At 30.0% G+C, this 11,700-nt stretch overlaps 3 protein-coding genes across 4 annotated transcripts in view; all 3 read right to left on the bottom strand.

Moving 5' to 3' along the window:
- Window positions 1-6,605, bottom strand: part of LOC108737054 (protein arginine N-methyltransferase 6) — a 9,495-nt gene extending 2,890 nt beyond the window's left edge. The window contains exon 1 of the mRNA XM_025981670.1: window positions 6,517-6,605. The gene's annotated coding sequence lies outside the window, so the exon portion shown is untranslated. The remainder of the gene's footprint in view (window positions 1-6,516) is intronic.
- The window catches only part of LOC112906778 (pleckstrin homology domain-containing family F member 2), a 15,884-nt gene continuing 4,228 nt past the window's right edge, over window positions 45-11,700 (bottom strand). For both annotated transcript variants that reach the window (XM_025981667.1, XM_025981668.1), the window contains exon 7: window positions 45-592. In XM_025981667.1, the coding sequence (XP_025837452.1) occupies window positions 548-592 (45 nt within the window). In that variant the 3' untranslated portion in view covers window positions 45-547. The remainder of the gene's footprint in view (window positions 593-11,700) is intronic.
- Window positions 8,339-10,493, bottom strand: LOC112903887 (protein arginine N-methyltransferase 6-like). The gene is made up of 4 exons (XM_025981665.1): window positions 10,335-10,493; window positions 9,582-9,818; window positions 8,983-9,176; window positions 8,339-8,927 (listed from the first exon to the last, which is right to left on the bottom strand). Exons 1-4 carry the CDS (start codon window positions 10,365-10,367, stop codon window positions 8,360-8,362), a joined length of 1,032 nt encoding a protein of 343 aa, XP_025837450.1. The 5' UTR covers window positions 10,368-10,493; the 3' UTR covers window positions 8,339-8,359.

The raw sequence follows: 11,700 nt of genomic DNA, 5'->3' as shown, positions 1-11,700 counted from the left end.
TTCGATAAAGGCCCTACAGCTTGGAATAATGATCTGACTCTGTAGGATATAATATACTTTTAATAATATTATTAAATACTATGACCCATACTTTTAAAAGTATGATATCCTACACGGACAGTCACTATGTTTATCACCCTATGGTCTTTTCCAGCATCAAATGGTGCAGTAGCAAATTTGCTTTAGAACTTTAGTTTACAACATACGATTAATTCTTTATAGGAATTACTATGTGTTTAATTTCCCTTTTTACACATGTTTTTAAATTAATTGTTAAAATAAATTTTTATTAACTTTTTTTAAATTAATAAATTAACCATATATCATCAACGTTCATTGAACGAGAACTATGAAAAGTTAAATACCTACATACATTTTATGAAATTATAAACAAAGTGCAAGTAAGGAATGGGTTTGTTTCTTTTTAAGTATTAACATGTGTCGTTATAATAAATTCGCTAATTTTTTTTATACAAAATTAAACCACCACGATGTATTAATTATAACATTCTCTCTCATTCTTATGGGCCCCGTTAATGAAACGGTCTTAATGGTTATCGTCAGATCTTTCATTGTCGCCATAGAATTTAGGCTATAAAAAAAGAAAAAAGAGACAATTTTTAAACACACTCAAAACTTATTTCGTATTGGAAGGTCATTCAAGTATTACGTAAGTGCATTTTTAACATAAGTATGTACTCGCCTTATCATCAAAAATTAGATAAGTCCATGGGTCTTTGCCCCTAAATGTGATTACATAATATTTGAACGATCCCTTTTCATATTAGCAAACCTCACCACAAAAGTAAGCGTAACTACAAGTCTATTTATTTAAAAAGTCCTGCATTCATGGGGAATTATTAAGTATCAACTACATATTTTGCACGATTTAGAGATCACCCAAATTGTTTGATAATTAAAATTACATCTAATAAACACTTTATTATACCTATTATGACAATTTGAAAATTAGGTCCGTAGGTTCGAAGCCGATAACAATATGAAAATGGTCCCCATAACAGTGAATTTAATAAGTTTTCAAAAAAAATTTTTGTTAATATTGTTATTGCTCCTTATACTTATTCTAATAATTTATAACGTTTAGGATCTACAATTCCTTTGATAGCCAAACTACTATTTTTGGTAACGTTAAATCAACAAAATAATTGTGTTTAAACTATACAAGCTATCCTAAATGTTATAAATTACTAAGGTAAGTATAAGAGCAACAAAAAAGTCATTAAGAAAGTTTTAAAAAACATAACTCATTGTTATAGGAACCATTTTCACATTCATTTTGNAGAAATATACATAAGTATTGTTAAAAAAACTACGTTAAAAAATTGTTCTCCTCTCGGATGATGAACTCTTCATTCAATAATTAAGACGAATTTCATTGAATTTTGAAGTTTTCTGCAGGAGAAATATGTAAAAACTGTTGGTTGAAACTTAAAAAGAACGATCACAAAAACCTTTAAAATATGGCTGATTCTAACACAACAGATTAAAGAAATTTGCATCAACAATGGCTAAAAACTATTAGTTAGTGTTAGTATTTAAATAAAACAAAAAACGCATTGAGATTGGGTTATCTGCACCACGATGTACCTATAGCACATGTAGATATTAGTTTTACCTTTTTTACTTTTAAAATTTATTTGGATTTGAAAAGACAAGCGCCTTTTTTTGCTGTAACTTCTATTCAACATAAAAGTAAGTACAGTGCTATCAAAAGTTAATCTTATAAAAAAATATGTGTTGCAGTTATAAGTATTTTAATATGACTACATATGAAATAAGTTTTAAATTAGAGATGCATCGGTTAGTAATTTTGTCGGATACCAGATAACCGGGTACCCGGCAGTAGCTGTGCAAATCACTATGGTCTATGATTCATGTCTTCGTTCTGGCAGGCTTTCTATTAAATTCCACCATCACCAAAGCCCCAAAACACATTAAGTCCCGATCAAAAAATCTTTTAAACACTAAACCAATGAAATTTTAATTCTTGGTAAGCAACTCCAACCGACCAGAGATGTGCAAAATGGTTTTTTAAAAGTATTTAAATACAAAATGCAAATACTTTTCTGATTTGTTATTTCAAATGTGAAATACAAAATAGATTTCCAACAAGAACAATAACGCCCCCAGGGAACGTTAGAACCTTCCTGGGGGGCGCTGGCCATTCCAGAGACAATTGAAGTACCTTGGGGTAATCAAGAAGGACGCCTTTAGCATACCTATCTATTTAGGAAGATAATATAATTTTATACATAGTTTCCCGTTTTGCCTTTCTTTCCTGTGTTTATCCTTNACACTGATGCCAAAATAGTTTCTTTGCCGTGAAATATTATAGCCAAAATAGGGTTGCAAATAATTTTATTGATGTAAAATTAACATCAATCATTTGATATCAAAATATTTACAACCCTAGTTTGTTTCTGATCTTTTACACTTTCTAATAAGAGAAAGAAATTGAATCCATAGTTTCTTTAGCTTTGGGTTCATCTAATAAGTGAAGTTTTTCGAATCGTTTTCTAAGAATTTTGGATTATAGACGTTTATTAGCACACCACAGTATCTTGTAGTTTTCAGTTTTACACAGTTGGCGTATATCAATTCGATATTGTTTTGCGGGCTGTTTTGTCGTAATTCATAGAATTTCGTAGTTCCTTGCTAAAGGTAGGATAACTGGTGATTTGGCAAGTGCTGATATCAATTTGGAACTTCAAAATTCCATGGACCATGACATTGAACCCGGAAAACAATATCGATCCAATATTTTAGATTATCCTTTTCCAAGGAGTTTACAATTTTTTGGGCTCTCTTCAGTTAAAGAATTAGAAACAATTGTTATCAAGATTAATATTACTATTACAATTGTTTCATTACTATAACAATACTTGTTTTGGTCGACTTGATATATATAATAGTTGTGTTCTAATATTGGTTTTATCGATCTTTTTCTTATGTTTAGATCCAAAACAATATGGCGCGACTTTGTTTCCACAAAAAGATACACGAAGAGCCAACGGAACCTCCTGGCGACATTGATACGAATGTGATAAGAGACGAATACAACCCCCGCACGCAAAACAGTGGTAACTCCCTCTCGCAAACAATGAACAATAACAAAGTGGGCTCGTTGTTGCTCCTGGTGATCCTCATAGCGATCACGTGATACAAGACATTTCCTGTTCATTCCACAAATCTAGATCTACCTCGTCCAACCTGACAGTATTTTTTATTTGTTGCTTGGTTACAACGAGATGAAACTCCATCACACATCTGTTTGTTTACTCTCTTGTATCTTGACTTTACCAAAGTAGTTGCTTTAGAATTTCTTAAGAAAGTTAATTATGTACCGGGCGTGGATTGGTAAGAAATGGAAACTCTTCTTTTTTAAGGTTGAGAAAATGCGAAGGTAAACATTTTCAAAATAATCTGGTATGTAATCGACTGTTAAATTTACGTAATAATCGCCAATTCTAGTTATTGGCTAAGATTTACTTTTTCAGAAAATCATTTTAATTTTAAAAACCGACAGAAATATCTGAATGTTAAAAACGATTTGCTGTTTTTCATTGCCAGTATATCGAACCGAACTCATTTCTGATCAGTGATTATGTAATTTCTCTCTCATGATTCCAATTTAAGTTTTAATTTTATGAATTAATTAACTTTTTAAGGTCATCATATTGGGTATCAAATGAATCTTCACAAAACAGCGGATTTAAAAATTTATAATTTGTTTATCAATTCTTAGCCCTTTTCAAAAACATTTTCAAAATTTTGAAAGTCTAAATAAAAAATCTTTTTCTTTATGTCAGTATAGTAAACTAAACTCACCCTATATCACGTAAATGTTATTTCACGACCCCAATTTAAGGATTTTTGGGGTATAATTTGAGTCGTTTTCTGTTTTAAAGTCTTCATGTTGGGTATCAAACTAAAGCTCATAAAAATACGAATCGAAAGATAACCGTTTTGTTTATTACGTAATTTTATTTTTTTTATTCCATAAATCTCAAAATTTTCAAACGCTGAACTTTGTTCAATTTTTTTTCTTTTATTGACGTAAAAACCAAATTTAGTCTTTCTTTTAAAATTTCTCCCTTACGATCTCGATTTAAAGATAATTAACTAGGCAAAAAATTATTAAGAAGATCATGTTGGGTTGAATTGAATATCAATTGTTGTATTGCTAAAAAACCAGTGAAATCTTATTAAAAAAAAAAACAAAAAATATTTTTGTAGCGGGTACATAATTAACTTTCGTAAAGGAATTTTCCCCTTGTATCACCTATAGTTCCTAAAAGAGTTACAAATATTACCAGACTTGCTAACTGTCAATGTTGAACAGACTACCTTATAATCCTACCTACCTACACATTTTGTACAGATATTTATACCTTGTCAACACGACGCTATGTAGTTGTATGTTCACGCTTGAAATTTTGCTGAGCGCCACTAAAAAATCCCGAACAATGGAGCGCGAACTCGACAAAGTAACTCTGCGAATTATTTATCGCAATATCCATGCAAGTTCAAATGCGACAACATTTGCATATTTACACTTTTGTCGTATTGTAGTCTTTACAAGTTCTTTCCAAGGTAAATTAAGTTACTTGCGATACTTTTTCTCAAACTGTTTCCTTTTTATTTTTAAATTAATTTACGTCATTTATCACATTTTATTGTTCACAATCAGCTCAGCAAGGTTTTCATGCGGAACTCCCAAAATATTTTTTTTGTATTATATAACAGTGTATTATTTTGTTTTTTTTTACGGTTATAGCTTTAAAAAGTAGTGTAGTTATTATCTGGATAAGAAAACAAAACAAATGGAAATATTTTGTTCTTGTCCAGTAGCGTAACATAGAGGTCAATTGAAAGGATTGTAACATGTGACCAAAGAGGAGTCTGCAGCTGTATATTGCCTTAATTTATTGATCCAACTGCTTTATACAGATCCGTCTTTAAAATAGACCTCACTACTTACCTATTTTACAATTAACGATTATTAAATTTTATTTTCAATTTTTTAAAGTCAATGACTTATTGAAGGTTCAATAATTTAAAAAACGAAAAAACGACAAGAAGACTGATGTGTAAGTAATTAAATAATATCTATCGTCTACAAAATATCAAACCCTACTTTGCCCATGTAGAATTTTGTGAAAGTTGTTAGAAATTGATTTGTAATTTTATATTATAAGAAAATCGTTCTATTACTTATTGTGTACATATTTGCCAAATACATAATGTATACCTCGTGCAAGTGCCAACAACCATTGTGAACCAACGTAAAAAAAAAAACATTTTATTTTTATTAGATATCGTAACCCATTTTCACTTTCAAATGTTTTGCAATTTTAATGCTACACATGACATTCTTAGACGTGAATGGTGCAACACTGCATCTGCAGAAATGCCCGACGATGCAGGGGAAAAGCATGTAATTAATAGTGGAAAATTCTATTTCCAATTCATTCTGTCGTGGTTGTAATACATTTTTCACCCACCGGCACACTTCACTACTCAGTTATTAGTATAAGTCTATCTACCTGAAACATTCTGAACATTTTCGAACTAAAAAAAAATTTTCACCACTCATTTCCACCTACGCTTATATACTGCTACCAAACTCTCTTATTGGTAATGGGGGACAAAGGGCTATCTGTCACTAAACGCAAGCGAGGGAGGTAGGGAAATGTGAAGAAAAGACAATTAATTAGATGAACGTTCCATAATAATGAATCATAAAAAATTAATGATCCTCAGTGTACCCACACTGAAAATTCGAAAAGATACAGTGGCGGCGTAGTATGAGTTGGCACGTGGGGTGATTTTCTATTGAGCACCCCCCAAAATAAAACAAGAAATACTAAAAACTTGCTAAAATATTCAATTCATTGTCACTTTACTTTCCTTTCCGTTTCAATGTGGAAAAAGTGGAAGGTCAATTGTGCATCTTTAATACGATTTTACTAATTTTGATTTTGAAAAGTTTCTATCACATGAAGCTGTCGAAACGCAAATAATTAAGAGTAATGAGAAGCAATGCAATTAGACTTGGAACAAACCCAGAATAGCTTCGATTTATAAAGAAGCTCCAAGGTAATCCACTAGAGCGCTTACAGCGGTATCCAAGGGGTGTTCCGTGAAACCTTGCTGTCCCGTGGAAGGGTCACAGAGGTTTTTTGTTCTAACAAAAATTTACAAAATTCTGCGAAAAGTAATCGTTCTGTATTTAACCGTAACAATGACATATTTTTTGTTATCAAACCAATAACAATAGGCTTTACCCTAACAATTAATTTTATGATAAAAAAGAGTACTGATACTGTTGTAGTAGAAATGTACAGATGTATTGTCGTCAAAGCTTCTTAAAAAGCATGTGNAATACTTAATTTTATAACAGTTATAAAAATTGATTACAATTACTTGCTAGTAATTAACTGTTTATAGACTTTTCAATTTGCTTATTATAATAAATTGCAATTAGTACATTACCTCTACAATATGGTCAACATTATTTTCTTTTATAATTTCTTGGGCTAACTTGTAAATGTTACTTGCTTCTACAGCATAAACTTTTGCAGCGCCCGCTTGAGCGCAAAAGACGGATAAAATTCCTGTTCCGGCGCCCACATCCAAAACTATTTTACCATTAAAACTATCTTTGTTATCGAAAATGGCTTTCTGGTATGCAGAATTTCGAGGGATATCTTCCAGCATTGTTTTGTGTACCTGTAGCAGTAAATATTAATTATTTTACATATGTAATATATTTTAATACTTAGCATTCAAAAATTTCTAATTTAGAGGTAATATTAATAAAAAAAAACGAAGTACTAGTTATTTCTATTAATATATTCCAGGTCTTATATACATCTATTAATTGGTTCCAGCTTCGCAGTTAACTACATTTTTGAATTATTTTTTATCCATTAAGTGCATTCGATTACTAATTATTTAATTACTCATTACTATTCTTGACAATGTTTTTTAAAGATCGGTAGAGCGGCATCAGAAGTGATAAAGAAATTACCAAGTAAATATTTCTTTGTAATTTCTGTACCCCAAAATCTTACATTATCAAGCATAGCATATGTTTAAAATAAAATATAACTTAAAAAAGGGAATAGTTTCCCTCAATAAATAAATTAATACAAATTAGATATTGTTTTATTTTTTCGTAAGACATTAATTCAATAAACTTTAAATAGATCCGGTTGTAATCTATATAACTATTAGCGATATGTAATAATTCCATCAAAAAGATCCGATCCATCTTATGCTCTCCTAATACAAAAGTTCAAAATTTCGTCAAATGGAAATTTTGCTTGTCGGATTATTTCTTGATCAGACCTTGTACATGACCGAAAATTAACAATTTCGTACTTTTGTATTAGGAGAGCATAAGTTGCTTGGGGTCATGTCACATTATTTTTTAACCGGACCTCGTATGAAGTATAGTAGTGAAAAATTTTTGAAACGCGACAGAAATCTGTAATTTAAACTTTCGCTAGTTAACTATAGATGTCACTTTAAAAGTAAACTAATTCTTTAATATACGAGGTATAATCAATGACACTTTAAATCATATACCAGACATGATCAAAAAGTACAAATGAAAACGTAGGAATTTACAAAAAAAAGAAGAAACAAATGGGAAGCAACAATTTAGAAAAGAAAACAGTGCAGTTGTTACCGTTAATTCTTTATTAATTGATTAGATTATCACCATAATAAAAAACAAACATTTATTTAGGAGAAGTATATACAATTTTTACACATTTATTACACTTTTAATCCTGAAAATTGCCTTTAATTAAAACTAAAAACTATACTATTATCACAGAATTGGTGAACTATTTAAATAGGTAATGTAAACCTATAAATAACAAAATGTTACCAAATATGGACTTACATAAAATTGGGAATCAAAATTTCTTAAGAATTATTTATTTTTTTTCTTTCCATTTTCACGTTATTCACTAGCGCTCTTTCGTTGCTCATACACCATAAGTCATCATTTTAAAAACCACAGCATATTCGTATAACGCAAACGGTTAAAATTAAGGCATAAAGTTAAAAAAAATATACATTATTAACGTGATAACACCCACATGAAATGTAAACGAAGCAAATATTCTCAGTTAGTCTTAAGTGGCAACTAGGATGTCTCTTTTTAGTTAATGTATTCCTTTACCACAGTTTGGCAAATTGACGTCTATATCAGATATTTTTAAAGAAACTTTTTCGTTTTTCAGTAAATAATTATTTACTATTTCATCAGCAGCAAGCAATTAAATAACAAATGATACTGTGCTCACTTTTGTATAATTGTTTATTAATTCATCGAAAAATCTCCATGGTCATACTTCTCTATTACAGCTTTTGCTAAAATGCACTTTGTCATATGACATCCGCAGTATATAGGGTGTTCAACTTCTTCAGGATCCAGCATGGTCATTTCAATAGTATACTTCCTAAGGGAGGTGTTTGATCTTTTTAAAACCAAATCATATGCAAGGGGTGTTCCTTTCTCAACATCCACATCAACAGGTAGACTAATTACCGTCTGTAACCAGTGTGTTTTTGGATCATCAGGCCCAGTAGATAAAATGACTGGTTCGGTGGAATAATAGGGAAATGTACATGTGAACCACAAACAAATCCCTTGATAACGTCCATCCTTTGATGCTGAAGTAACATGTCTAAAATTAATTGATTCTAAATCTTCTAATGTAACGTCATGAAGATTAAGCCAAAGAACTGATTCAGGCTCAGAGAGAACATCATCTGGATTTATTTGAATCAGTAGGGGTTCCTTCATTGCCGCTTCTTTTAATTGTTTTCCAAATGATTTCATTGAGACCCCATTCACATTCGCCCATGACTCGTTCAACGATGGAATACTTGGAACAAAATAATGAAATTAGTAAATTTTTTCGCTGTATGCATGTTAATTACCTGCAGGGTGAAGAGAATAGGGTGACATTTTCGGGAAAGAGGAGTCCTTCTCGGCGTAAAAAATTATCCCTAGCATATATTACGCTATCCAACATGCCCTCGTGAAGCAAGTAGTGACCCATCCATTCTGATATTATTATGTCTACTTTCTCATTTCCATCTAATTTTAAATCTTCCACTTTGGAATGCACTACCTCAAAAATATATTAAAGTTTTGTTATTGTTATAAACATAAACATGAAAAATTAAATTGCATTATTATTATTTCCAATAAAGTATTAAAAAATAACACAGCGAATTTTTGAATAACTTAACATACTTTATTTCTCGAAAGGCAGCTAAGCATGGGTGAAAAGCATTTCCTACACTTTTTTTGCAATTTATAACTATAGNGAAAAAGAATATTTCATTTTTTTATTATAACATAAATGATTAACGATTTATAGATAATAGCAGATTAATATCTAAGACCCCTATTATTTTATGTAATACTTAATTTTATAACAGTTATAAAAATTGATTACAATTACTTGCTAGTAATTAACTGTTTATAGACTTTTCAATTTGCTTATTATAATAAATTGCAATTAGTACATTACCTCTACAATATGGTCAACATTATTTTCTTTTATAATTTCTTGGGCTAACTTGTAAATGTTACTTGCTTCTACAGCATAAACTTTTGCAGCGCCCGCTTGAGCGCAAAAGACGGATAAAATTCCTGTTCCGGCGCCCACATCCAAAACTATTTTACCATTAAAACTATCTTTGTTATCGAAAATGGCTTTCTGGTATGCAGAATTTCGAGGGATATCTTCCAGCATTGTTTTGTGTACCTGTAGCAGTAAATATTAATTATTTTACATATGTAATATATTTTAATACTTAGCATTCAAAAATTTCTAATTTAGAGGTAATATTAATAAAAAAAAACGAAGTACTAGTTATTTCTATTAATATATTCCAGGTCTTATATACATCTATTAATTGGTTCCAGCTTCGCAGTTAACTACATTTTTGAATTATTTTTTATCCATTAAGTGCATTCGATTACTAATTATTTAATTACTCATTACTATTCTTGACAATGTTTTTTAAAGATCGGTAGAGCGGCATCAGAAGTGATAAAGAAATTACCAAGTAAATATTTCTTTGTAATTTCTGTACCCCAAAATCTTACATTATCAAGCATAGCATATGTTTAAAATAAAATATAACTTAAAAAAGGGAATAGTTTCACGGTAATAGCTCATTTTCATATGTTAATAAAAATTATAAAAAAACAAATAGACACGAATTATTCCTTCTATATAAAATTACAGATAATGCAAAATAAAATAAATAGATCTTACATTTAAATCTTCATATCGTTCAAAGTAATCCATTTGAAATTCGTTCTTGCTAAAGTAAAGGTATCACACAATTAACTTCTGAAATAATTAACAAATCCCTATTATTTATGTATTATTTATAGGTTAGGTTATTTACCCATTAAAAATAAATGTGGCTAAACTACCAACGTACCACGCAACAAATTGTACGTACACACAAACACTTTGACTTTCCATTTCAATAAACAAAATAAGTGTATTTTATAAATTGAATCATCAATTCGAAGACTAGTTGGACATTCATCAGCTTTCCTTCGTATCCTGAGTCAATCTTCGTATATCCCTAAAACTAAAACGTCCCACATCCTTAACTACTTGCAAATCTATATTCTTTTATCCCTCTTTGCCTCTGTCTCTAACTAGCTGATCTTTGATGTTCTACCATCCTGCCTCCTTTTTTTTTTATTGATTTCCATAGCGACTTTTTTTCTTCAACTTTTTCCTATCTGCTCATCTTTAATGTTTCTTTTCCACGAAATTTTCATCATTTTTCTGTACTATGTCTCAAATACTTCTAAATAATTAGAGTTCTTGTAATAAAATGAGAAAAAATTATAAAAATACTTTATTGGTTTATATTAATTACACTTGTGAATATAAGATAAACAACATGGATATAATAAAAATATAGTACATAATGGAGCATCTTATCTATTTCTGACACGGAAAAAGTTCCTACAAAAAAGGGCAAATTTGAGTAGGCCAAATTTATCACAGTAGATAAAGTGCTTACATTCTCAAATTACATTTATAAAAAATTAATTGGGATAAATGGTGAGCAAAGACGAGAGTGAGCCATTAAAGAATTACCACATTTACATATTTGGTGTTTACATCTCATGTTTTGTAAAGTTTAAAGGAAACAACTCACAATAAATTATAGTTATTAAAGCTTGAAAAAATATTTATTACTTTTTTAACAAATCCAAATACGTATTTTCAAAAGTTACACAAATGGAAATATTCGCATAAAAATCTCCATTTGGTATTTCGTAAAATATTTTATGAAAATTAAGGCACAATTGTGCTGAAAAAAAATTATATGTTCGATAAAGGCCCTACAGCTTGGAATAATGATCTGACTCTGTAGGATATAATATACTTTTAATAATATTATTAAATACTATGACCCATACTTTTAAAAGTATGATATCCTACACGGACAGTCACTATGTTTATCACCCTATGGTCTTTTCCAGCATCAAATGGTGCAGTAGCAAATTTGCTTTAGAACTTTAGTTTACAACATACGATTAATTCTTTATAGGAATTACTATGTGTTTAATTTCCCTTTTTACACGTTTTTAAATTAATTGTTAAAATAAAT

The sequence above is a fragment of the Agrilus planipennis genome, unplaced genomic scaffold, assembly GCF_000699045.2.
Source record: "Agrilus planipennis isolate EAB-ADULT unplaced genomic scaffold, Apla_2.0 scaffold112, whole genome shotgun sequence".
Classification (NCBI taxonomy): domain Eukaryota; kingdom Metazoa; phylum Arthropoda; class Insecta; order Coleoptera; family Buprestidae; genus Agrilus; species Agrilus planipennis.
The sequence above is the reverse complement of the archived record's forward strand: the minus strand, read 5'-3'. Positions and strand labels throughout refer to the sequence as shown.